The sequence below is a fragment of the Leishmania major genome, chromosome 32 (genome assembly GCF_000002725.2).
Source record: "Leishmania major strain Friedlin complete genome, chromosome 32".
Taxonomy (NCBI): Eukaryota; Euglenozoa; class Kinetoplastea; order Trypanosomatida; family Trypanosomatidae; genus Leishmania; species Leishmania major.
The window spans coordinates 536,940-563,530 of NC_007273.2; the positions used below are offsets into that span (position 1 = coordinate 536,940).

Genomic DNA, 26,591 nt, shown 5'->3' on the forward strand with positions numbered 1-26,591 from the left:
TAGAAGGCGATGAGAGAGGTATACGCATACAGCACATGCAAGCGGTTCGGCAGTAGTGGGGGGCGTGCATCGGCGGGTGGGGTGGGAAGACGGGGGGGGTCGTGCCCAAATACCCCGCATACGTGTAGGGGGGGGGGCACAAGTAGAAAAACAATTGTGTGAGTTTATGGCGTTGTATAGATAGTCGGAGAGACAGAATGGCAGAGAGACGCGCACGCCGGCGGGACGTTTTTATTGTTGTGAATGACCAACGACCTCCCTGAGCGGCGTTGACACAGAGGGCAACAAAAGGGTGGGAGAGGAAGCGGTGCCGCTAGCATCCCTTCACCTTGACGCGTAGTCTCTTAGTTAGCCTTCGCTTGTGAGCGATGAAGTACAAGGGGGCTTTTGCTTGCGCGGCGGTCTCTCGGCTGCTGGTTGCCGGCACTCGGCGGAGACGGCGTAAACAAGGGCGGATCTGGCGGATTTCTCACCCCTCCCCATCCCGTTTTCTGGGCACTCGCGGGCGTGTTGGTGCATGTGAAGTGATGTCGGACTTTTTCTGGTTGTTGCTAATAAACAGCACATATAGTTTTTTTTTTTAAGGCAGTCAGCGTGAAGGCGCGAGGCAACGGTGGCGGTATGTCTGTGCGCGTGTGTGTGCCTGTGTGTGCCGGGTATCGCGCACATCTTTGTGTGTCACTATAGTCGATCGTGTGTTTCTTTTTTCCTGTTCTCTCGTCCGCCCTCTCTCCTCTTACGCCGGTCGGCGTGGTCATCTTGTCGGTGATGTGCTGCCGTGTGCGCCTGTGTCTGTGGGTATGTGAGCAGGAAAGGTGTATGAGGGAGTACGTATGACTGCCTCATTCTTTGTGGGCGCTCTGTGAGCTTCCCGCGCAACTGTGGCTGTGTGTGTGTGTGTGTGTGTGTGTCGGTCTTGGTGCTATAGTTTTCGTGTTTCCTTTTCCCCTTCCCGCATGCGCTCCAATTTGCGCAGCCGTGCGCTCCCGCGACGGGCTCGCTTTGTGGGTGTGGGTGTGTGTGCTTTCATTTTTCTGTTTTGGTGGTGAGCGGGAGGGAGGGTTGTTGTTTGGTCAACGAAGAGGATAACGCATACGTGGCGACGACGGCGATGGAGATGATGATGCGGCGGACAAAACACCCACATGTGTCTGTGTGTGTGTGTGTGTTTCTGTGAGACGACGCGTTGATGTGGTATCGTGTGCCCGCGTCTCTCATCTTTTTATTGCTTCATCTCCCTTTCGGTGCTTTTTTCCTTCCAAGTAAGAACTACAACACACACACAAAAAAAAAGAAAAACATCAGCACACAACATCAACACAAAATGGAAAGCGGCCGTGCCGCGTGTGATCTCGCAAAGAGGTTTTACTCACCGATTGGCAAGGTTTTGTAGGTATCGCGTGTGATGGGAAGACGCTACACGATGTGCACCACCAGTGTGGTACGGCTCGCAGTGTTTTGCTGCAGTTTGTCATACCAGTGGAGGGAGTCGACGTGGATTCTTATCGCAAGACGAAGAGAGCGGGTAGGAGGTATGGCCGGCTTTTTCTGCAGTCCCACCCTCTCTCTCCACTCGCCCTCTCATGCCAAATGCACTGCTGCTGCTGCTGCTGCTGCACCAGCACGTGTATCCCCAACTACGCACGTCTCCCACTCAACCTTTTCTCTCCTTCGCCTCCACTTCACGGCTCTCCGTTCTCTTGGTGCACCAGGCATGTGTGCGTCTCGCTTTTTCGCGCCATTTCTTTTTTTGTTTTTTCGCCCGCCCGCACCCTGTCGTGAAAAAGACATGCGTGTATCTGTCTCATATATTCGGCCGTACAGCAGCCGTCTAAACACACCCGCCAATGCGGTCCAACACATTTGATGCTTCTGTTTTTTCCGTAACATCGTTTCACCCCTCCCATGACCGGGCACCCACGTCATCGCATGCTGACTCAGAGCCCAGCGCCCTCCCCCCTCTCTCCCCACTTCTTCTGGGGAAGCCCAGCAGCCCACCCGAGTCTCCCCCTGCTATCCTCCGCCACGTGCCGGACCACCTGTGGTTGTGACACGGGCAGGCACCTACGACGTAAGGGGGCGGGGGAGGAGGGGGGCCTGGGCGGTGTATCGCTGCTGACGTCGGCGGCCAGGTCCGGGACGGCGTGGCGTCGCCGCGACCCGCGACCGTGCCGGCACGGCGGCGCCATCCATGCGAGTTTAGGCGGCGTGCCAGCGTGACTCGGACGTATCCCACCCACGCGCCCCGGCCCTCGCATAGCTTACTAGCGTCGTTGGGGAGGCTGAGTGCCACCCTCGATGGGGGAAGGGAGGGGGATGCGCCCGGGGTGGCGACGGGGGGGGGGGCATGACGGGCGCGGCTGTGAGGGGCCCTGCGGAGCGGGCCTCTGGGGGTATAGTTGGAGGGAGAGTCCCTGCCTCGGATGGCTGGGTCGGTGCATGGCTGCCGCACGTGTGCCTGCCGCTGCTTCGCAGGACGCGTTTTTTTTTTCTGGGGAAGTCAGGGGGCTATGGAGAGCGGCAAGGGGTATAGTTGGAGTTCGCTCTCGCGTTGTAGAGCAGAACGCACAGGTTGAACACGAAAACGTCTGTCAATGTTTTTCCAACGGGGCGATGCGTGTCATGATTTCCTGAGATGCTTCACGTGGTTCCTGCAGAAAACATTATGTTTCTCGGCTTGATCATCACGGGGAGGAGGTTGTTCTCGTAACGAGCGTTGGTCGACATGTCCTGTAAGCCGTCGGTCCCGTTCGTGGCCGCTGCCTGTGTGTGTGCGGGTGCTGGACGCTTTGTGGTTGATACTCCCTCGTGGGTGGCGTCCGTCACCGAGTATGAGTGGGCCACTCTTGCCTAGCGCGAACGCTCGTGCCTTCGACCCTGCTCGATCACCCTACTTGAGCGCCAGTGGGGGGGGGGGAGCGTCGCCCAGGGCGACGTTGGCTAGCCTCCAGGCGAAAAGGCAGCCGGATACGGACATCGGCGATGTGCACCCGAGCGTGTGGCGGGTAGAGCCTGTTGGAAAGTGGCGTGCCCGCTGGTTTTGTTTCTCTCCTTGTCTACCAGATTGCCGTTCCAGGCATGTAAGAGTTTTTGGACAGATGAAGCGTACTTCAGTGCTTTGAGATCGGGCTGCTCCCCCCCCGTGGAGATTCGTCAGCGCTATGAACGGCGCTCTCGCGTTTTCGGTGGCGTGGCTCCCCCGCGCACCCATTATGGTGAGAGCATTACAGCTCTGAACATGTTTTCTGCCTGTGAGACTGCGGGTAGGCAGGGCACTCGACACACTGGAAGGTGCCAGCGATTTTGTCTGATACGAGCTATGGTTGCTGGAGAGTGCAACTGTATTCGTGATGTGTTCCCATGACCCGACTCGCTTCTCGGCACGCGTTGATGGAGGAGTCGCCGCCATCCATGGGGGAACCTACTTCCTCGGGCGGGGTCGTTTCTTGTGCGCGCACGTCCTCCAGTGATCCCGCCGCGGGCTCCTTTCTTGGGAATGCGTCTCTCCAGGGCGCGCGCTGGGTGGCTGGGGTGGAGGTGGTGGTGGTGTGGGGGGGGGGGGGGTGAACGGTCTCGTCGTGCTAGGCGGCCGGCTGGGGGGTGGGGCTGTTCGCCCCTATTGCCCTCGGGAAAAGCGCAGGCGGGCGGGTGGCGCGCGGAGGACCCGGCCTCGTGGGGACGGTAGGGAGGGGGGGGGGCGGCGGCACGATGGGCGGCGCTTGGCGCGGCGGGCCGGGGGCGCCAGGCCAGGGCGGCCGTTTTTCACTGGGGAGGGGGGTTTTCCGCAAAAGGAATGGCGACGCAGAGACGAAAACACAAACCAAGGCCAGCGCGCCATGCGCGTATTATGGCCTTGTCGGTGGCGCGCCTACACGTGGAAATCGTGGGTGAGGTACAAGTGACGTTGTTTGTAAAGCCGGTGCATCTGCTTGTCGTGCAGCTCAGTCGCCAGCTCCTCCACACTGGGCTCCGCCATTGAGAGGCAGATTGGCGACGCAATCGCCGGCGCAGCGTCCATGCCGGCGGGCCGCACTACAACCTGACGCATCGGCGTCACGCTGTTGTAATCAAGAGGGTTGCGGAGTCGCATCGCTCGCATTTCGCTGCTCAAGTGCCGCAGCTCTGTCTGGAGCGCCTCGACGGCGTCAGAGGTATCGTCGACGAGAACATGAGGATCTATGCATACGGGTGCGTTGCGCCGAACCGGGACGGTGGAGTGCGGCGGCGATGGCGCACGTGGGGCCGGCGCAGCGCACAGGCGGCGAACGGGCGCGATTTTCTCGCCTCCGTGAGCCTCGAGTGCAGCCACCGGCGCGCCGGTATGGCGGCTACCGCCGGCTGCATGCATGATGGGGTCTGTGGGCATCCCCGACGGCGGCTGGACCTGCGTGTGTGGTACCCTCACAGCCGATCGAGGAAGCGACAGTGGCACCGGAGACAAGAGCCGCGGTCGAGAGTACCACGACGGTGTTGTCGCTGCTGACGCCGACGCCATCCACGCTCGAATGAGCGAACCGCGCGCTGCATGGTCGCCGCTGCTGTGCCAAGGAGCGGCGCGATCGTCGAAGTAGGCAGGAAGCGATGTGCCGCGAGCAGGACGGAGTGCCGGGCCTTCCGTGGCGTCTACCGGCGGCGGCGAACCCAAGGGCGCAGTGGAGTCAACGCGGGAAACACCGCAGGGCTTCGCGCGTGGCAGGGCTGGAATGAACCACAGCGTATTTGCCTTGTCGACCCCGCAGTCCATGCCCACGGCAACGGGGGTCGTCTGTGGGTCGATGCGGTGGTCACCCCAGTACAGGTCGCCATCCTTGTCGAAGCGCCTTAGCACATTGTGGAACTTGACCGTCGGCTCCAGCTGCAGCAGACGGGGCTCATCGCACCCGTCTGTGTACACCTCCACAAAACACCGGCGTGCACTTGTATCCATGAATCAAATGACACAGGGGCAGGGGCAGTCCGGGCGAGCAACTTTGTGCTCGATGGCTGTTCACGCCTCCCCTTTCCAGCTGTGTTTCCGCTGTGGGTATGGTCGTAGGGACCTGAGTGGCAGAGACGTGTGCAGCAGCCAACCAACACGGATAAAGCAGAGCACATGAACAAGTCGCTCAGGGCAAAGGTAGAATGTCCGCTGTTTCCGCTGCAACCTAAACACGTAACGGTCCTTTCCTCCTTGTGCATGCCAAACCTACTCAAGAGCTCCTGTGACGTGGCCACAGTCGCGCAGCAAACAAAAAACAGCAGGGAGGAAGACAAGGCGGAGACGGTGGGTGGGGTGGTGAGCAATAAAGTGCACGTCGCGCTGCTGGGGTACACCCTTCCGCAGCTCGATGCGCCTGTGTGAGTGCAGTATGCTGCAGAACGATGACAAGCGGCAGCTTTCCGAGACTTTTCTAACATGGTTTTTGGCGGAGAGGAGAGGGTGTACATCTGACTGCTCCCCCACCCCTTCCCCACTCAGCCCCGCCCCCCAACACGTGGCACTGTCCAACGGAGACATGCGAAGACTTCATGGCAACGGGAGGGAAAAGCTAGAGGGAAAAAAAGTGCACCACGCACCCTGATCGGCACAACACACTACACAATCCTCGCCATTGCAACAGTGGCAACATTAGACGGGAGAGGACGAGAGACAAAAAGGCAACAACGCCGCCACCAGCACCCACTCAGGAACACGCAAAACAGGGACTCATGGGGAATACGGGGAGGACGGTTCCCCTGCGTTGGCAAATGTACCTCAGACTCGACTGCAATACATTTCCACAAAAGAAAGAGGTGGGCCAGCAGGAAACGGCAACGAGGCAGAGGTCTGCTTCACCGTGGCCGTTTTCTGCGACAGAGCACGGGTTACACTTCACTCGACACCCGGCCTGCCGCAGGCCCCCTCCTGCCCAGCGCGTCCTGCGAAGCAGCGGCAGGCACACGTGCGGCAGCCATGCACCGACCCAGCCATCCGAGGCAGGGACTCTCCCTCCAACTATACCCCCAGAGGCCCGCTCCGCAGGGCCCCTCACAGCCGCGCCCGTCATGCCCCCCCCCCGTCGCCACCCCGGGCGCATCCCCCTCCCTTCCCCCATCGAGGGTGGCACTCAGCCTCCCCAACGACGCTAGTAAGCTATGCGAGGGCCGGGGCGCGTGGGTGGGATACGTCCGAGTCACGCTGGCACGCCGCCTAAACTCGCATGGATGGCGCCGCCGTGCCGGCACGGTCGCGGGTCGCGGCGACGCCACGCCGTCCCGGACCTGGCCGCCGACGTCAGCAGCGATACACCGCCCAGGCCCCCCTCCTCCCCCGCCCCCTTACGTCGTAGGTGCCTGCCCGTGTCACAACCACAGGTGGTCCGGCACGTGGCGGAGGATAGCAGGGGGAGACTCGGGTGGGCTGCTGGGCTTCCCCAGAAGAAGTGGGGAGAGAGGGGGGAGGGCGCTGGGCTCTGAGTCAGCATGCGATGACGTGGGTGCCCGGTCATGGGAAGGGAGAAACTACTTGAAGACCAAAAGAAAACATGCGCGACCCAACCGCACAGAGGCACAACGCAAGAAAGAGAAGCGGACACGGGAATACTGGGGAGGAGCGGGAAAAGAGCTCTGCTGGCGCACTGATGCCCATTTTCACCAGCGACGAAGACGACAGCAACAACACGTGCTGGGGATGTGCAGAAAAAAAAAGAGAATATGTGTCAATTTCGGTGCTCTTCTGATGATGGAGTCGCAGCGTCGTTCTGATCTTCGTCTGTGTCACCTTCCGCCGACGAGGAAAAGAAATTGAAGTTCACGTCGCTAAAGTTGGGGTACGACTGCAGGGCCGGAGAACCGCCCTGTTGCAGGGTGTGCACCTCCTCTTTCAGGGCCTCGATGTCCACTACCACGTTCGGTGCTGGGCGCTGTGGTCGGTCGTCGTCGGCGCTGCGGCGCAAAACTATGTACGAGCCTTTAGCCAACTTGCTTGAGAACCCGGAAAGGCGCGAGCCGCGAGAGAGGCCGCCCGCCTTCGGGCCGTGGAAGCGATCGCCTGCGAGGTTGATGGTATCGCGGTGTACTAGCTGCGGTAGCCCGGTCGAGCCGCGCTCCTTAAAGCGCTCACCCGTGATCGGGGCGTCCATGTGGCGCACGCGCTCTTGGATGGCCTCGCACGCCTTAAAAGCGTCCAGGTGCTTCTCAAACGGGCCACCGGCGGCGGACTGGAAGAGTGGCAGCGAGGACAAGTTTGTCAGCAGATCGATGCAGAGGCTCGACAGGGACGTATTCGGGTTCTGCGCGAAGCGCGTCAGCGCGCCAAGGACAGATTCGACTGCGCCACACCGCAGCACAACAGTGTCTGCCTTCACCAGGTACCTCCACAGGCAATCCCGCTCGGCCGCAGCGCTGAGACTTTCGCCAACGAGCGTTGCCCGCTGAAAGATGCTCAGCATGCAGCGGTGCAGAGCTCTGGCCAGCGCGTCGTGCTGCGGAAAGAGTTCGCAACAGCCGATGAGCGCAGGGAAGAAGCCGCTCGTGATGAGGGTGTTGTCGGTACTGGCCAGCTGGAAGAGGGAGAACTCCACGAACAACTCGCAGACCGCAAGCCGGAGCGGGCCCAGGCCATACATCCCGGCTGGAGCGACGGCAGAGAGGAAGCGTGGCGACGCATCCGCAGATGGCGCGTGTACGTCCAGCTCGGCCTCCTCCTGTGCAGTCGGGGCAAGGAGCGCCGTCATGCGTGGCGCCTGTGCCTGAAGCACCGCCACCGGCGTAATGTACCGTATGGCCGTTTCGTACATGTAGCTTGTCTCGGGCAGCACCAGCGACTTCCGCACGAGGCCAATGATCGAGACAAGCAACTCCATCCCATCCGCCGCCAGCGACACAGGCGTCGCTGCGGCGCCCTCTGGCGTCAAGAGCGCCGACCTCCCCACGTCCTGCTCGCAGCAGCTTAAGATGTGCTCAACGTAGTCGGAGACAAGCGGCTCGCTGAGGAGCACATCCACGATCGGCCCAGCGCTGTGGCTGTACCCGCGCTTGAGTAGTTCCTTGAAGAAGTAAAAGTAGTGGTACATCCCGGGGTCGCGAATGGCGATGGGGAGGTAGGCGCAGAGCGTCGTCGGGAAGTCCAGTCGAATCCATTGCGACGTGAAGAGCGCCGTCTTGGTCGTTGACTTCACCATCCACACCGCGGACAGCGCTGATCCAAAGAGCGCTATGAGGGTCTCGGCGACAATGGAGTTGCTCGCCAGGTTCTCCACCACACCTTTGATGGTCGAATGCGTGAGGGTGTCGGCGATAGCCTGCGTGGTCGCCTCGAAGTCATTATCGAAGGCTTCCAGCAGGAGACGCTGCACAGCAAACGTGCGCTGTGACTCCAGTGTCTTCGCCACACTCAGTGCTTCGATGCAGGCCGCCACGACCGCGTTGATTTCCGATCGCTCCTGTGAGTGGGTGATACAGAAGGAGAGCAGCTCCGTCAAGTTCGCGAGGCACCGCCGCTCCTGCTCCTCGTCAGCATCGCCGATGACGGCGGCGGCTGATGTCGGCGCACCGTTAGCGTGATTCCCCTTGCATGGGTGCTGGATCTCTACGACTCCCGTCGATGCTTTGGCTTCTCCTGGCGTGGTGCAGACAGTCGGAAAGGAGCCTTGCGGCTGGTGTTTTGAGCCCGCAGGGCCGTTCTCTATCTGCACCTTTCCGTGAAGCAGCGAGAAGAGCGTATCTGCATGCCGTACAATGTATTGAAGAACAACATGCACAGCGCTCGGGATGCCGTCGGAGCTGCCGTCCTCGTCCTTCTCGGAGCCGTCGCCTCCGCGTCGATTCACACGGGCGGCCCCGACGGAATCGATGCTGTGCAGGTAGTCCGCAACGGCGTCGGACAACAACACCGCAGCGAGGTCTGTCTGTGGGGATGCGAGTAGCTCAGGAACACTCTCCGTTGCCCATCTTTTCGCCGGTGCACCGATGATCATCGGAGTAGGGTACTGCCTGGACGAGATCGTGAACGCAAAGAAACTACGACACTACTGGAAGAGGGAGAGGGGAAGGGGAAAAGTGACAAGAAGCGATGAGCACACGCAGACTCGCTGTCCGCGAAGAAAGCTGCAGCAACGTACAGCCAGACAGGCACACAGATAAGAGGAAGAGGAGGATGCGCTCACGCATAAGACCAAACAAGCAAGCAGCGGGAAGTGAGTTTCTGAGGTCAATGTGTGTGTGTGTGGGGGGGGGGGGGTATAGTGAGAGAAGAAAGCAAGTCGAAACAGACAACAACAGAGAGAAAGGTGCGTGTGCACTGTTCGGGGTACGACAGTCGCTCGCGGATACGTGGTGCGTACTTGTAGAAGGCGCAAGAGCAAACAGCAAGGTGGCCAGAGATGAGAGCAACAGAGCGGGATCCGGGGGGTAAGAACAACAGCAAACCCTAGCGAGTGGTCAGTGCATCACGTAAGTCAACAATGACGGTAAAATAGTAGTAGAAGAGGGGTGCGCCCTTACCGCTTAGCTCCGCACTCCTCTCGCAGAGCTGGTAGTGATCGTCGGTGTCGGCACTGCGTTTCTGCTGTTGATTTTCTGCTCTCTCGCTTACTTCCTCCTTGGAACGGATGAGGAACAAGAGGGTGGCGGAAGGAAGATAGGGAAAGAAACGAAGGGCACAACCGATGTATGTGTGAATGTGTGCGTGTGTGTGTGTGTGTTCCTGGCTGCGGATGGATGAGTGGATGGATTGCGCAAGTGTTGTTGGGCGAAAAGAGAAAACGGAAATAGGGGGTGTAGAAGATCGCATAGGAAGAATGCGGGGGTATCACTGTTTCTCTCTCTGTGTGGAGAGGCGTGGGTGTGGGGTGCTCGCGGGACAGAGCAACACTCAGTGTTGTTGTTCAGTAAACATATATACATATACGTATATATATATACAAATTTTTATACACTGTTTGCGTATATGTGTGTGTGCCGCAAGATCAGCGCCGCTGCTGCACGCGAAGCGGCGGGCAGCAGCGAACCAGCTCTAGCGGCAGCGACGTGCACGACAGGACAAAAGGTGCAAGAGAAAAAGTGACCAAAAGTGATAAGAGAGGCAGGTGACGCTGTTGCGCCACAACGGAAAGCGAGTGGGTGCCTTCGGACTTTTTGCTCGCCGTCTGCCTCGCCATATGCGGGCAAATCGTGGATCTCGACTTGTCCGCAGCGTGCCCGCGTTGTCATGCAAGCGAGCCGATGCGGGGAAAGTCACTCCAGCTTGCGGCGCAGACATACGTGTCCATGACAGATCAGAATATCAGCACAGTGCTGTTGTTTGTGCGACACCTATTATTCTCTTGTTGGCTACTTGAATGAGCAGAGAGACAGAGAGGGAAAAATAGCAGATATGGCAGCAGCAGGCCCAACAGCAGCAGCAGCAGCAGGAGCGCGCGGGCACCGGCCCGGCACACTCAGGCAGCAGCACAACCCCCCACTCCCACCCTCCAGCTTCCCGGAAAAAAGGGGGACGGGAAATCGCAAAAAAAAGTCAGACACGCGCTCGGTATCACTGCCACCACGATTGAGTCACCATTGGAGAGCGGCGACGAACGCGCGAGGGGAAGTTGCCACCGTCACTGGTGGGCATCGATGCGGGTGTTGCAACAGACGCGTCCGCGCGGCTCACAGACATGTCTGAGGGGGCTGTTCTTGCACTCGGATCGCCCTCCGTCACAGCAAAGCGCTGCTTCTGGTGCTCACGGGTCACCGGCCCCCACAGCGGTGGAGGCACAGGCTCGCGCTGCATAGATGCGGACGGACGCCAGTCACGAGGGTCGTAAACCGGCGGTGGCGGTGGACGAGGCCAGGGCTGGGTTTGTAGCACAGTGTATGGGGTCGGCGAAGACGCTTGATGCGGTAGCGATACACTGGGCACTGGGGAAGGCGGGTAGCTAGACAGCCGGGAGCCCGTCTGCCATATCTGTTGGTGTTCTTCGGCGAATTCAAGTGGCGGCCGAGACGCAAAGAAAGACGGCGGGCGCTGCCCTGCAAAGCGCGACGGAGGAACGGCAGCAACGTGCTCCCAGTGAGTTGGGAGATATCCAACGCTACTCGGTCGTGCGAGCATCGGCCCGTAGTTGGCTGACCGAGTCACCATAGAAGGCGTGCGATAGGGGTACGGATGCGGGGACACAACGGTCCCATGCATCCAGCCCGGGTCCTGCATATAGCTAGGCCGCCACCACTCGCCCTGCACGCCACTGACAACATAGCGCATGTCTGGTGGCGCCTGCTGAGGGTCCAGCGGGTAGTAGAACGCCTCCTGCGGTTCCACAAAGTCGCTCCGCTGGCGCGCGCTACCGTGCATGCGGTCTCTGCCTAAGTGAAGAGATGAGGCGTGAGGTGGCGGCACGCGTACCACGAAGCGGCTGGACGGGGGCAGCGTTGGTGCCACCATCGAAGGATGCCATTGCCCGCCCCACGGAGTCATGCGTCTCAACGGATATGTGCGCCGCTGGTCCACTGACGCTGTGGCATCCGGAGGTGTGTCGCCGTAGTCGTGAGGGTGCACTGGCCTCGACGAAGCTGCCTGCGGGGTAGAGAATGGTCTCTCTCTTTGCAGTGCTGGAAGACAAGCGCGTGGGGAAGCGTCGGCGACGTCGGGAGGTCGGGACGCTGGAGGCGAGGTGCATGGACGTAGACGAACTCGTGCCATTCGCTTGTGCGCCGCAGATGGCGTTGATGCAGCAAGGGCATCCGCGGCTCCGGTCTCCGGGGAGGGGCAGAGTCGGGCCTGCCGCAGTGATGGCGATTCGTGCACCAGCTTCGACGGGAACTCGCTGAGATGCTGCAGAGTGTTCTGGTCACGTAAGGGTTCCTCTAAGCGGGCCTCTTTGTCAGCACGATGCTCAGGCGAGGAACCCGCGGAGTCGAGAGACGACCCGCCCGCAGCTGCGCGCTCTTGGGACACCTCAGACGTCGCCGCACCGGCGGAGCCACTACCATCGGCGTCACGCAGATCTGGCGCACCTGGGACTGGTAGGAGGGAGATGACGTTCGCCGTTGCTGAGAGTGGCGACATGGCGGCGGTATTGTCATTTTTCGGGCGCGTCTCATTTTTCTGCGTCCCTTGACCGTCCTCTGCGGCACGACATGCCCCTTGGTCGATACGAGTGCGCTTGCGTGAGATGGACGGTTGTCGTGGCGCGGTGCGGTGGGACTGAGTTGGGTCTCCCGCACTTGCGACGTACTGGATGTCCTCCAGTAGCTCGCTGAACGCGGCGCGGGCCTCAGACGCCACTTGCACTGACAGCGCTGTCTGCGGCGCCTTCATCTGGGGAAGAAGCGCAACGTCCTTTGGCGTGGGAAAACGCACACAAGCGTCGGCCACGGACTTCTGTGCTGACCTGTGGATGCTGTCGCTCGCAGCATCGCCACGAGCTGTAGAGAATTCCTCATCGCGCGCCGTCACGGTGTCCATCCCCACGACCCTCAGCACCAGACACCGAGCTTCGATTCGCCTGCCTCTGCCACCACCACCACCGCTGGTGTCACGCGACAAGGGTGGAGAGACAAAAGGGAAGCAGAGTGTCCGCGCACAGAGACCATCTGCTGTCGATCTCGATGCTGTCCCTGCTGTACTACGTGGGGCGCTCGGTGAACCAAAGGCAGAGAGCGGCACAAATCGCTTCAAGAGCACACGATCCTCGCTAGGCATCCCGACAAGAAGAAGCACGCGCGTGGAATCAAGCGCAACCATGTCGCTGAGCAGCTGTGGTTGCCCGCCTGCAGCCTTCGATGAGGCAGTCTCCGAGCGCTGCCTCCACGCCGCGCTGGGGACACCTTCGTCAGACACCGCCTCGGTACCTTGAGACAACGTGAGCTGCACAACTCCACTCGGCACACAATGTTGGTTGTCTCTGCCGTCCGACTCCGCAGGCGAAGCCGTAAAGCTAATGTCCAACGATATCCTTGGCAGACGTCGCACCTCGCTCAGTATTTGGGAGCCAAAAGGTGGCAGTCGGCTGCACAGCACCTCCAGCTGACGTGCGTCGACACCGCCGAGGCTTTCAAACGTGCTATACCCGCCCCGCAGCAGAGCTTTCGCCACCGAGTCGCTGACATGTTTGAGCTGGCGCAGCACGAGCCCGTCTGGCCACACACGGCGATCGATGCAGCGGGCCAGTAGGTTTGCATGCGTGGCTAAACTGTAGGAAGTGGTGGCGGCCCACGCGTACTCCTCCAGAAAGCGCGACATGCGCGGCACCACCGTCCACAGACGCAGAGAGTCGTTCCGCAGGGAGACTTCCGTGAGGGGAAGCAGCCCGATGTGGACCTGAATCAGCACATAGGCCTTCTGCCAGTCCTCCCGGACCTCGCGCCCGCCACGGCGTCCGCTGTGTAGCGGGTACTTTACTGTCTTGTTCAGCTCGTTCAGCGGGCCGCGGTCACCTTGGCGCAGGCGAACCTCCACAAGCTCCTGGCAGTGGCAGAGAAGCTGGAGAACCTCCCGCAGATTGAAGGGCATCATACGTCGCCTTGACGAACACGCGGTCGCGTCTGCTGCTGTGCGGTGCGGTTGCGTGCCTGCTAATGAGGTGTCGATCCTCGCGTACGAGCACTCGGGCACCTCTACGACGCTCATACAGCCTGTCCGTGTTGTGGCCTTTACGCCAACGTCCATGGCACTAGCACACGCATCCGCACCAGAGCCGTCGTCGGGCGCGTCGCTGTTCGCACTCGCCGCCCCGCGGTCCTTGAGTCTTGCGTTAAGGGTGCACACCGTGTCAAACAGAATGTACATGCGGGACATGGCCCTTCCCAACCGCGTTGTCTCAAAGACCGCCGAGGGATGCTTAATGTCTTCCATGTCGCCTGTAGCGACTGGCGCGGCCGGCCCTCTCGCCGCCGAGAGCGCCAACGTGTCCAGATGACTCAGACGCACGCAACCTTCCTCCATGAGCACGCGCAGCGCGCGCTCCATGAGCGCCTCCACGAAAGCCTCTGCGTTAAACTCCAGCTCTTCGGCCCGGTTTGCAAACTGCAGCCCGTAGTGTGGTGGACACTTGCGCAGGCGGATCCAGAAGAACGTCGTCTTCAGCCACTCCATCGCGGAGGGGAAGCTGTGGATAGTGCGCAGCGCCACCTCCGCGTTGACGTGCTCGATCATGTGGCAGTGCAGGTGGCTCTCGACGCAGGTTAGCGTCACGGCGCCGCTAGTGAGTGTCTCGTACAGGTGCACGCTGCGCTGCATGGTAAGCACTAGCGCCATGCCGTGCGTGTCGAAGCCCGGTCTACCGGCACGCCCGCACATTTGCATCACCTCTGACACGGGCATGTCGTGGGACCGCCCGCTCGAGAAAAAAGTAGTTCCTTTGATAAGAACGAGATGCGCGGGTAAGTTCACACCCAAGGCGAGGGTTGTTGTGGCGCATACGACGGCAATGTACTGCTCGCGGAACATCCGCTCCACAAGCTGGCGGTCTTCCTTGGTCATGGCTGCGTGATGAAAACCAACACCTATCATCAGGCAGCTGCGTAGCTGCTTGTCGCTAGCCTGCTGCATCAGCTGCTGCGCTTCTGCAGAGGGTTCGAGCTGCGCCAACTGCCCCCGGCGAGCCGCGGCATCTCGGATGTCTTCAACAATGCGCTGCGCCGAAATTGTCGTATCCTTCCGCGAGGCACAAAAAACGAGCGTCGGCCTACCTTGGCTGTACTGCTGCATGAAGCCGAATATCTTGAAGGAGAGGAAGCGATGGAACGCGAACGGGTTTGGCGAGTCGTGCGCGTAGCCGATCACACGTATCGTCAGCGGCACCGGGCGGTCACTCGGGGCGAAGGCAAACGTCATCTCCGGCGACACCTCAAGCCACTCGGCCAGGTCGCGACTGTTGGGCAGCGTACCGCTTATCGCAATAATGCGTGTTGGCGCCGTCTCCGTCGCCGAGTGTTGATGCATGGCTCTCGACGATGCTTGAATAACCTTGACGCGGCTCACGATGGCCTCCATGGCAGCGCCACGCTCCTCTTGCACCGTGTGCACCTCGTCTAAAAGCAGGAGGCCGACGGAGTTCACGATTGCCATCACCTCTTTCTCCTTCCAGCGTCGCGTGATGCTGTCCCACCGCTCCGGCGTGGTGACGAGAATGTCAGCCTGTGATACATCAACCATGCTCTCCACTCCGTCGCGTCCTCGCACATCACCGGTCGCGGACGCTGTGGCGCACGAGCGCTCCTGCTGGTCTACTTGTTGCTGCTGCTGATCGCCCGTTTCGATCACAACCGTCAAGGTCGGAAATTGGGCACGCCAGTGCTCGTACTTCTCGTTCGCGAGCGCCTTGATGGGACAGATGTACACCGCCTTTCGCTTTCCCTGCTGCAGTGGACCAGAAGAGCCGCGGGCCTCGCCATCCTCTGTCGCAATGGCGCCGGCGTCATCGCGGGGGGCGAGAACGTTGCGAAAGAGACGTAGCATCGCCACCTCCAGCAGGACCGTCTTCCCACTACCAGTTGGTGCGGCGACAAGACAGTTGCGGTCATTCGTAAACAGGGCCGGGATGACGGCCTCTTGCACCTTCGTGAAGCAGCGATGCGGCAAGAAGTGAAGAAGCTCACCAAGGCACGTTGCAGCGGGAGTGGACATGACCAGCGGCGACGCACACACTCTGGCACAAACACGTACCCCTACACGTGGCACCGGTGAAAGGGCAAGGTAAGGCACACGCTGAAAGAGCGTCCGTGTGCGTTGAAGCTATGAACCGCAACGTCTACATAATCGACAGGGGATGGGGGAGGCGTTACGAAGGTGGGGAACGAAAAGAAGGTGAGAGGAGCGTAGAGGTACACTGGCCTCGTGCGACGCTAATGTACGTGATGGACATCACTCCCACTGAGAGAAACGGCAGCAGAAGAGGAATAGAATAGGCACATGAGACTGAAGAGGGGCGGCTGGGGGAGGAAGATAGGGTGCTATCAAACGGCAACGTTGCCAGAAAGCCTTTGGTGCACGGCGGAAATGTCAAGGAAGAGAGCGACTTTGCTTTTTGTTTTTGCGCTACCCTCGCCTGTCCCCTCTACCATCGCACATCCCGCAACGCAAGACACGATGCCCGTTTTTCTTTCAGTGCTTCCTCTGTAGATTCCCCCCCCCCCCAACACCCACCACCGACGTCCTCGCCGTCGGTGTGTCGCACGCGCGTTGGTTACTGCAAGCTTCGATTCTCGTTGTGCACAAAATACAGAAAAACGCACCTCACAAACGAGGCGACGTAATCGCACGTGGGGAATGCAAGGGTGGTGACCGAGCCGTAAGTTCTGCTGGCATTCTCTCCGGCCGCAGCAGCAGCAGGGAGACGGCGTCGCAAAAATGTTCGTCATAGCGCCTCTTCCGGAAAGAAGATGACGGAGCAGCCGCGAGCGTCATCGTAATTTTGAGTGGCGTTGAAGACCGTCAGCATCGACCCGGAGATCCATCCGCGCTGGTTGTTCCCTGCCGGGCTCTCGAGGAGCGGGGAGAGGCGGGTATAGCGGAGGTTCTCCAGAATCGCTATGCCGCACCGCAGCAGGGCACCGTGACTGTGCTGCCCCGGCGGCATCGCCTGCGGCAAATCGACGGAAGGGCTGTCGATGCCCAGTAGTACCAAGCGAGGGAAGACGCGATGCAGATAATCCACCGCTTCCGGGTACAGAAACGCGTACGCGTTCGATGAGGGCTCAGCCAGCGTCGCAGCAGTACCGCCTTTGACACCTACCGTGGCCACCTGTGTTGGTGACGCAACGTCCAGCGGAAAGAAAACGCGAGGGGGTCCCGTCAAGGCCTCTGTGGCGCTTGCGCTGGTGGGGCTAGTAGCTGTTGAGTGGCGGGTCACAAGCAGCAGGCGCCACACTGGGCGGGAACCGTCCCGAAAGGCCGCGGGCAGTTTCACTCGAGCTTTTTCCAGCACTTCCACCGTGATCGCCAGAGAGGCGTCAGGATCCAGCGATTGGTGATGCTCGCGCAGCTCCGTGGCGATATCCAGCACAACGGCATCGCCGCTGTAGTGCGCGTCGTCGTAGTTGCGGTGAGACAGACTGCGGCAGAAATGATGCGGCCCATCAGCGTGTGTGCCGGCCTGTGAGCTCGTCATGGTCAGGATACGATTTGCGACGAAACACGGAGCATCCGGAGATGTAGACAAGTTTTCGTACTGCGAGACACGCTGCACCGTCGGGTAGCGCTGACGCAGAAATCGAGCAAACACAACTGATGCCACGGCAGTGACCATGATACGCAACAGTCGGTGCGTCCACCGTCGCAAGAACCCCTGTTGCGCGACAGGGGTGAAGCTGCTTTTCGTAGCGAGGAGCAGCGTCACAAGTGCACCGAAGGCGGCACTGGCGGCTGCTGTGGTAGTGATGGATGGTATATGGACCAGCTGGGTGAGGATGTCGCTGGTGCGCAGCACCTGAAAAGGCGAAAGTGGGGGCACCACGATCCGCATCTCATCAAGACACATGGTCAGATCAATACCGCCAGCGAGGCTGACAGGTGCGGATTGCTTTGCCTCCCGCTTCCACTCTCGCACCTTGCGATTTGCCTCATCCAACTCTGTAAACTCCGCCGTCATGTGAGCGGCAGCGGGGTGGTCATGGAGCTGGCGTTTGTGTGGCACCGACGTTACGCCGAGAAGGTGTACGGAGGAGGGAGAGGCGACACAATGCGGGTGCTATTCAGCTTGCATGCCATCGACTGGGCAGTTGACGCAGACGTCAGTGACGGCTAAGTACGTGTGTGCGGGTGGGCAACGCCTCCTTCACACCCAGACGCACACCATGGAAACCAAGGCTCCAAAGCAAAAGGCGGGAGCCGCAACGTTGAGGACAGCTGCGGAAGAAATGAGGTCCGTATGGGGGAGGCGTACGCAGGTACGGCCATATGAGCAGCACACCTCTGACACACCCTCGACACAACGACACAGACACACACACACACACACACACACACACACACACACACATACACATACACACACACACATACACACACCTCTCCTTGCTGCCCCTCCGGATCGTGAAACGACGTGTGCACCTCTATGCAGCAAGGTTGCGTGTCTCCGATAGTCGAGACTTCAAAACGCGCAAAAGCCCTTGCGAGTCTGCAACGAGGGGAGAGAACGAGAGAGCGCGCGCACCGGAAGGGCTTGGCACTGGCAGATTCCTGCGAAATCGATATTCTCGAACAAAGCAAGACGTGCAGCGCGCGCACACAACGACAAACATGCATAGGTTAGCGCGATTTACGTCAGACATACAGACACCGATATCCAGCATACTCACAATATGCGCGTGCAAACCGTCATGGTGTCCATTCAATATTGCGGTGATGGCGCAGAACAGAGAGCGCATTCGCGACCTTCCCTCGATGGGCAGCGGTCTCGATAAAATCGAGGATGGCCTGCTCCGAGCAGGACGCACCGACGTCGTGCATTGTCGTCACAACGCGCTCCGCTGCATCGAAGCTGCAGTGGCGACTCACTCCGAGGACGAGGTCGTAGGTGGAGGACCCAAGGGCGAGACCCTTTGCATGCGCCCGCTCCACCCAGAACAGTGCGCTGGCCCACTGCCCTGCGTGCACGCACGAGTCTATACACAGCTTTGCCTCCTTCGCTGTCATGGCCGCCCGCTGATTGCTAAAATAGATGGCCATTGACTTGGCCGCCGTCGCCCACTGTCCCTGGAGGGCGACGTGCGCTGCAATACTCGGTACAACGTTGAAGCACTTGCGCCGCAGCATCACAGAGAGAAACTGCGTGGCGAGCCCCCACGACGCGTGCTGCTCGGTGATGGTGCGCGCCAACACGGTGGCATCCAGCTCGGATCGGAGAGGCATGCGAAGCAGAAGGTGCGTCAGCACCGCCACCCGCCCACTCGCCAAGCGCTTAAGTGTGGCAGACAAAGACGCCGCATTCTTTGGAGAACCTGTGGTGCTCCATTCGTGTTGTGTCACGCTGGTGGAGGCCATCTTCACTGCCTCGCCTTCCCTGACATCCACGCACTCGGTGCACAGCTTCAGCAGCGTGTTCATGTTCATAGCCGACGGCCGCAGTCGGTAGAGGTGAATGGCCATGCCAGCGACGTCGAGAGGGGCACTGCCGGTGCGTTGTGCCCTCTTCTGTGCCAGCACCCATCGCTTGACTGCGTCTGTCGCCGTCGAATCGATGGCGCCGCTTGCAGCGTCTTCAAGATACCTCCAGGCGAGCTCTTGACCTTTTGTGAAACCGAGGCACTTGAGCAGCACATCTGGCGCGGACTCGGCGTCCTTTACCAGCATATCTGCCACGTAGGTGTCCGCACTCGCCGGATCGTGCGCGATGACGAGTGGTATCATGACGTGATACAAGTAGTCCAGCGGTAGTGGCGCCGGCGCGGCCACAACGCCGGTCTCGCACAGAAGCGCGGAGGCGGCTAACACGCGGCGCAGCATGCCTTGCGAGGCCACCTGCTGGCTGCGCTGCGTCTCTATGTAGGCGTGGTAAAGCCGTATGGCTTCCTGGTAGTCGAAGCGTGCTGCGGTGGTGAGACAGCAGGCGTACACCGTCGGCGTCCACTGCGACTTGAAAGGCTGCAACACGTGGCACAGTTCCAGGCTGAGCTGCTCGTCATTCCGACAGGTATGAAAGAGCGCCACTAATATTTCGTCCGAGACAAGCATGTCTTCGCCAAAGCGGAAGTAGTAGATGAGGGCCACGTCCGCATGAGACGTGTTCAGCAGTGTGCGGATCGCGCATTCGACGTTGTGCTGGTTGAGGTAGCGCAGCCGTTGGTTTGCCTGATCGATGCCGTAGCTGACGTGGATGACCGCCTCCCACAACCCCTCCCGCTCCATCTTGCCGAAGAGTGCCTGCACCTCGGCGACTGAGTAGCTCGCAATGCGCTCCTTGACATCTTCCTCGGAGGCGGTGGCCAGCGAGGAAACGTGAGGGCGCCGCTTGTGAAGGTTGTAGTGGCGGTGCGGCACTTGAGGCACTTGGTACACCACAGGGATTTGATGGAACTGCGTGTGGACACTTTCCTTCACAAACAGCGGCGCCGAGGCGGACGCGTCGCTTCTGTCGGCAGTGTCTGGTGCACTGATCAGGGCTGACAGCTCAGGGCGATGCCGCGTTTCCACTTGCTTGGCAGACTTCTGAAAGTAGAGAAGATTGGCCTCCTCTGCCTGCAGGTCGAAGCCCTTGAGCAGCAGTGTTGGCGTGCTCCCTTGCGCGGCGCCGGCCGCTGCGGCACGGCGCGCAGCTTCATGAGGGTCATCTGTGAGGATGCTGACTGTCGTGTAGACGCTGGACTCCACGACATCGGCCCGCTTCGCCCACAGCAGCGCCGTCGTCGAGGCCAGCAAAAAGAGGATATCATCTACGCCAAAGAAGGGCATCGAGCCTTTGGATTACTTGGATGCTCCCTCCTCCCGGAGGTGCCTCATCTTGGCTGCGTGGCGGTGCAGCGGCGGACGCAAACCCGTCGTCGCTCCCCGCCACCCCGCTTTCTTATCAGTGCACCACGCCACAGGTAGTAGGCGTCCGAGGCCAGAGGATGTTGCAGGGCCTGCCAGGTGCACAAAAGGCTACTCCGACACAACAAGACGACGTTGGAGGACTCTTCTGCATTCTCCGAAAGCCGCTCTGCTGCGCCGCCAAACGGGACTAGGCGTGCGGTGCGGTGGAAAGCACGCACGCACACACACACACACACAAAACAGCAACAGAGGAGTGACGCCGGCCTCCACCACCCCTCCTTTCACCACAGCACGGAAAAGCAAACGCTTATGTGGCACAGCTACACGTCACTTGCAAGAGGCGTGGTTCGCTTACAAGGAAAACACGGACAACGACAACAGCGAAACACGCAGGGCGGAAAAAAGGAGGCGGAGATACACATAAAGAAGAATGCGAGTGAGGAAAAGAGGGCGTCCATAACCTCTCGCGTAGCGGACAGCCAGAGTGAAGTCCGTTCGCATAGGGCTAGCTGACTAGCGGGTTACACTCGCACACTGCCTATAATGCATGCGAGGGCCAAGAGAGGACACGAGGGGCATACGACCCCATTCTGCCTTGCCGATAGTCTCTCGAAAAGACTGCTACGGGTTGACGCGTGGGAGAAGACCTATGAGACGTCTCTGCTTGACACCGCCGACGTTGCGCAGATGCCAAAGCCAACGTGTGTGTTGTCCGTCTCTCCGCTCTGCCGCGTTTGCGGTTCTTTGGTAGTTGTTTCTCCGGAGGCCTTACAAACAAAACGAAAACGCTCCCACGTGCACTTGCACAACCGGCAACGGCTACGACACGGAGAGAAGCAAGGGCGTGCAATACCCGAACACGTTCATGCTTGATATACGTGTGGGGCGGCGGCCAAGTGCGGAAACGGGGTATGGAGAATGATCGAGAGAGCCGTGTCACACGCCTAGATAGAAAGAGACATACACATACCAACGCAAAAACGGAAACGCAAAAAAAAGAAAAAAAGGGGGAGGGTGGTGGTGAAGCCAGTGAACAGTGAAGAGGCCACAGCGACACAAACAAAGTGGCGTCACAAGCCTGAATCGTCCCGCGATCTAATGTGACATCCTTCACAAGAAATGCAATGAAATCCCCCTCGTGCACACACGTGCACGGGGCTGACGGCACAGCTGAGACGTCGCGAGAAAGGAAGAAAAACAAAACAAATGGAAAAACAAAAGCGGTTCACGTGTGTGGGGGCGTGCGTGCGTGTGTGTGTGTGTGTGTGTACGCGCAGAAGAGGCGACACAAGAGCGAGAGACACGGACTGCTTGACGAGGCGACAGTGAAGCGCACACTTCAGGCGAAGAAGCAATGACAACCGCTACAACGGGAAAAAACGCGACAAAGCCAACAGCGGTGAAGATACCAGCACCAAGGCACGCCCAAGACGGAAACCACAAGAAGGGCTATAGAACGAAACACTCTAACCTTTCAGGAACAACGACAGTCACAAGAACGGTCCATGTACATGGGTACATACACACACAGATCTCTATAAAGGCAGCCAATCGCACACACTACGCGAGCTACTGGAAACAAGCACCCAACCATCCAAGGGAACAGCCCCAGTGGAGAATGAGGCGGGTTGCGACAGGTGAAGTTGAAGTTCCTGACAGGCATCTTCTCTCCACGTTGGGGCATGCCGCTCAGCAGGAGAGGCGAACAGATACGAACGCAAGGAGTGCCCGCACAAACACGTAGACACACGAACATGAACTTACACGCACGCTTTCAAACGTGCCGCGACCGCTGACTCAGTGCACAACGTGAGGGATCTCGATCATCCGAACAGATCCGATACCCCCACCAAACGTGGCCTGCGGGTAGGACGGACGGGCCGCGTTCCACTGCGGCACCTCACCACCGTCTACCTGCTTTCCACGCACGTCGTGCACCGTCAGCTTCGCGTGTCCGCTGCTGGAGCTCACTGCAACGCGCAGGTACAACACCTGGCCCGTCATGGACGCCGGTACAATCCACAAGTGAGAGAGGTCATTTGTGCTGCCTTGCTCCCACGCCTCAATCGTGTTGCCAACACCGACGCCGAGGCCGACCCAGTCACCCGGATCATCGATGCGGATGGCCCACTGCACGTAGCGCGGTGACCACCGTTTCACATTCGACGCGCTCAAGGTGCTTAGTAGGTGGTGAAGGGCAAAATCGAAGAGGGAAGTGCCGGTGCTGTTCGGCACAGACACCGCATCCGCGGCAAACTGCACCGATGAAGCTGACCCCGCGAGAGATCGCTTCTGAGAAGAGCCAGACATGCTTCTCACGTACTCGCGCGTCGCCACAGGCCCAGAAAGAGCAGGTCGGGCAGGAGAGCTAGAACAGGCGGAACGACCATTGTTAAGCAGCGGCGACGCATCCGCGTTTCGGCTTGCAGGGCGCGGCGACTTGGCAGGGGAAGCGGCAGCAGCAGCGGCACGGGTGCCGCTTAAACGCCAGCGATCTCTGTGTACGATGTTCACGGCCTCCTCCACAGACCGACCATCGTTGGAAAGCTTCCAGTTCGGCCGTTTGTACGGCGCGTTGGAGAGAGACAGGTCCTCCGTACAATATTCCCCGCCTCTAGCTCCCGAGGGGGACAGCTGCGGACTGAGCTCCAGCACTTGCGACATGACGCCCTCTAAGTTCGGCATTAGACCGGCGCTCATCGGGGGCAGCCGCAGCGAAGCACGCGTGAAGCGCGAAGGCAGGTCCGTGGAGGCGCTCAAGCCCTCGGCGATGGTTGCGATTTGCATGGAGAAAAGCGGCTTCGACGGATCGGTGCGGAGGTGGTCCGTGGCGGCGCGCAGCAGCTGCACCTTCTCATCTGTGATGAGGATTTCGCGGGCGACGTCCGTCTGCGCGTAGGCAAACTCCGCCTCACACGCCTCAATGTACTCCTTCTTCTTCGCCTCGAGGGCGTTGATGAGAAGATTGAACTGGTTGCGGATGGCGTCTTTTTTGCTTTCGCACAGCTCGCGCACCCGCTGGTGCTGCTCCACCCACCGCTTCGCCGATTGCTGCGCCTCGTCCAGCTGAACAGACACCTTTTCTTCGACCGTGCGGCGCGAGTCGAGGTTGCCGAGCACGTCGGGGATGACAACAAAGTTCGACATGGGAATGCAGTTGCGCGACGCGCACAGGGCGCAGACGAGCTCCTTCGAGCACGGGTCGAAAAGCTGCAACTCGCGCCTGTGCACAGGGCACTGCGGCTCAGACTGCGGTGAGGTGTACGGCACCCACTGCACGTTCAGCGAAGCGATGGGCACCACGTACTGTTCAGGGGCTCTAAAGAGAATGGCTGAGTTGCTCAGCATGAAGCAGCTGTTAAAGTTCCGGTTACTCTCGAGCAAGCGCCGTGCCTCGAGCTCCGTGCCGGCGAACAGCATGTTGCCAGGAGTGGCTTCGTAGAGAATGATTGGCGTGTTCACGACACCCTCGGCCACTTCGTCAGCGCGCGCGAGGCTGCCGAGCTTTTCGCCATCGCTGTTGCGCAGCCGCAGCTGAGGGTAGAAGTACGGGTTCGGCATCACACCTTTTGTCGCGACGTAGATCGAGGTGCTGCTGCGCAGGCCCGTAGCGGCAGAACGGTCCGCCTTGAATGCTCGGATACGACTGATCTTCTGCACCTTACCGTAATACTGCTGAGGGCAGAGAATCGACAAGAAGTCCTCTGCGATTCGGTCGCGTGAAGCAGAAGTGAGCGCCTCTGGCGTAAAGGCGAGTTCTCTCAGCTGTTCGCCACCTAGCTCCCCTGGGGTGTCTACGACGTCGTCTTTACCGCTCGCTGCCGCCCGCTGCGGTGGTGTGCGGCGTTGCTTGTCGTCCACCGCCGCAGGCGAGGCGCTCACTGGAGCACCGGGAGCGGAATAGGACTGCAGCGACGCCGAGCTCCTGGAGATATTGCCCACATCGCTGGAGTGCGACCGGTGGTAATGATGATTGCGTCTCTGCTTGCGCGACGACTTGCCGTCGTCCAGCCTGTCGTCCCGTGGCGACGCGTGGCGGCCCTTGCGCTTCTTTTTCCTCGCCCCTTTGCTAGCCCCATCCTGTGAGCGGTGCCTGTGCAGGCTCTTCTCGTACTCCACAGGTGCAACTGTACCCACGGCAGACAATGGGGAGGACGGCGACGCTATCACTGTTGGCGCAGTGCTGCTGTGCGGCTTCATCACCGTTGGCAGCGCCGTGGCTTCGTCTGGGTCTTTGCGGAGGGACAGCGACGAGGACGAGGAGCCCGACGAGGAGATGCGGCGCAGCTCCGCTACCGCCGCGCCAGCCCGCGGCGAATCCGATGGCATCACTGATGGCGCCTCCTCAAACTGGATGTCGGTGGAGTTGTCTAAGTTGTCTTCCTCCTGAAAGGTGAACTCGTCGCTTTCCGACTTGTGCATCTTGACTTGCACATCGCTTTGGTGTTCCTTGGCAGCCGATGTCTGCTGCTTGCGCCCGGGAGGAGTGCGGTGGGGAGCCTCGACTGCCTTCACGATGCTACCACCGGGTCGCACCGGCGTCGGCTTTGGGAGCTGCTGTTGCGGCCCTGGAAAGAGCTTGGGTCCGACAGAAACGTTCACGTTCTGCGGAGGGATCAGTGGCGCCGTGGTGCGCGACGCCGGGGCTGTCGGTGCCCCTCCCAGGTTCGAATCTCTCATTGACTTGATCAGCGTATTGGGCGGAGACTTCGCTGGCAGCGGTGGACTAAGGTGGCCAGGTAGCGCCTTGCTCACCGGGTGGACGGGTCCTCCAACGGTGGGCGGACTCACAAGCACTTTTACACCGTTTGGCAGAATGCGAAACACGGTCGCGTTTGTGGGCGACACCGAGCGCGACGGGATCAGGGAAGGGCTCGTCGCTGAGTGTCTCGCCTCCTCTGGCGACACTGGCCGCGATCCGAGAGGCGGTTGTCCGCTAATCAGCTTCGCTCCTGGCGGCAACATCTTCATTGGGGTCTTCGCAGCCATCCCCGGTGGGAGCGGAGGCGTGTTATCATGCGACAGCGACGGCGGCGTGCTGCTCAGCGGCGGCGACGCTACGTGCATTGTGCCTGGTGGTGGGGAGCTGTGCATGATCTTGAATCCCGGAGGCGGCGCGCCGAGCATAGCTTTCGCGCCTGGTGGGGGCGGACCGACAATGATCTTAGCGCCTGGCGGTGGCTGCCCCATTATCTTCATCCCGGGGGTTGGCGACGGGCTCCCGCCAGGAGTTGGGGAGATGGAGCTGGGTCGAGAAAAGCTGGGCAGTCCTTCGGTGCCCGTCATAACTTTTATGACAGCATTCGGCGGTGGTCCCTTCACGATCTTGGCGCCGGGTGGAAGGACCCCCTTAACGGGCATCCCTGGTGGCATTGGACCTCCGGGCGCCGGCACCGACTTGGGCCCTACGACCATCCCCTCTGGTAGCGCCACTGACATGCCTGCTTGCGTCACAGACATCTCCGGCGTCGCATTGCCGTCCCCGGACTCCTCGCTGGCTACCGCGCTCGCTGCCTTGCTGTTTCGCTTGCGAATTTGCCGGGGATCCATGTGGCTGAAACCTTTCTTAATTCCCTTGAGCATGACTGCAACGGATGCGGATAAGACAACAAACGAAGCCAGTGGGCGCCTAGCAGAAGAAAGCCGTATCGATGGCGCCGGCTGTGGTGCACGACGGATCTGTGGCGTGAAGAAAGGGGTTGGGGGGAGAACATGCAGTGATGAGTGCTGACAGATAGACAACAGCAAGAAAAGGAGAGGGAGGGGACGTGGAAAGCGAGCGTGTAGCAGATGGCAGTCCAAACGCGGAGAAGAGACGGGAACCAACACAGTTAGAATAATAGCAAGGAAAGGGCGCACACACGCACCCCCGTGCACAATGAAAAGAGTAATGCTAAGGCTGAACTGCTGCTCTGCAGCCTTGCGGAAACAAACCGCACCGTCGCTGTCACCTCGGACACGCACAGAGACGGCCAAGCAAACACGAGGGAAAAAGACGGAGTGAGAGAGCGAGACTAGTCCGAGAGAAAACAGACACGATGAGCGAGATGGGAGGACGAATACCGCAAGGAAGATGTGTCAATCTCACGTTACCTCCTTCTACTCTATGACTCATGTGGGGTGCACCCGGTGCAGCTAGCGGGTGAGAAAAACAGCTACACCGATGAAGAGAGCACGC

General features: G+C 60.1%; 6 protein-coding genes across 6 annotated transcripts; all 6 read right to left on the reverse strand.

The window, feature by feature from the left end:
* Nucleotides 1-3,868: 3,868 nt before the first annotated feature.
* LMJF_32_1380 (conserved hypothetical protein) lies at nt 3,869-4,927 on the reverse strand (the record flags this gene model as incomplete). The annotated part of the gene is made up of 1 exon (XM_001685402.1): nt 3,869-4,927. One exon carries the CDS (start codon nt 4,925-4,927, stop codon nt 3,869-3,871), a length of 1,059 nt encoding a protein of 352 aa, XP_001685454.1.
* A 1,750-nt stretch (nt 4,928-6,677) lies between these two features.
* On the reverse strand, nt 6,678-8,936 carry LMJF_32_1390 (conserved hypothetical protein; the record flags this gene model as incomplete). The annotated part of the gene is made up of 1 exon (XM_001685403.1): nt 6,678-8,936. One exon carries the CDS (start codon nt 8,934-8,936, stop codon nt 6,678-6,680), a length of 2,259 nt encoding a protein of 752 aa, XP_001685455.1.
* Nucleotides 8,937-10,492: 1,556 nt separating this feature from the next.
* On the reverse strand, nt 10,493-15,568 carry LMJF_32_1400 (putative DEAD/DEAH box helicase-like protein; the record flags this gene model as incomplete). Its single annotated transcript, XM_001685404.1, has 1 exon — nt 10,493-15,568. The coding sequence occupies one exon, from the start codon at nt 15,566-15,568 to the stop codon at nt 10,493-10,495; it is 5,076 nt and encodes a 1,691-aa protein (XP_001685456.1).
* A 730-nt stretch (nt 15,569-16,298) lies between these two features.
* On the reverse strand, nt 16,299-17,531 carry LMJF_32_1410 (hypothetical protein; the record flags this gene model as incomplete). The annotated part of the gene is made up of 1 exon (XM_001685405.1): nt 16,299-17,531. The coding sequence occupies one exon, from the start codon at nt 17,529-17,531 to the stop codon at nt 16,299-16,301; it is 1,233 nt and encodes a 410-aa protein (XP_001685457.1).
* A 728-nt stretch (nt 17,532-18,259) lies between these two features.
* On the reverse strand, nt 18,260-20,332 carry LMJF_32_1420 (conserved hypothetical protein; the record flags this gene model as incomplete). The annotated part of the gene is made up of 1 exon (XM_001685406.1): nt 18,260-20,332. The coding sequence occupies one exon, from the start codon at nt 20,330-20,332 to the stop codon at nt 18,260-18,262; it is 2,073 nt and encodes a 690-aa protein (XP_001685458.1).
* A 1,878-nt stretch (nt 20,333-22,210) lies between these two features.
* LMJF_32_1430 (conserved hypothetical protein) lies at nt 22,211-25,612 on the reverse strand (the record flags this gene model as incomplete). The annotated part of the gene is made up of 1 exon (XM_001685407.1): nt 22,211-25,612. The coding sequence occupies one exon, from the start codon at nt 25,610-25,612 to the stop codon at nt 22,211-22,213; it is 3,402 nt and encodes a 1,133-aa protein (XP_001685459.1).
* Nucleotides 25,613-26,591: the final 979 nt, after the last annotated feature.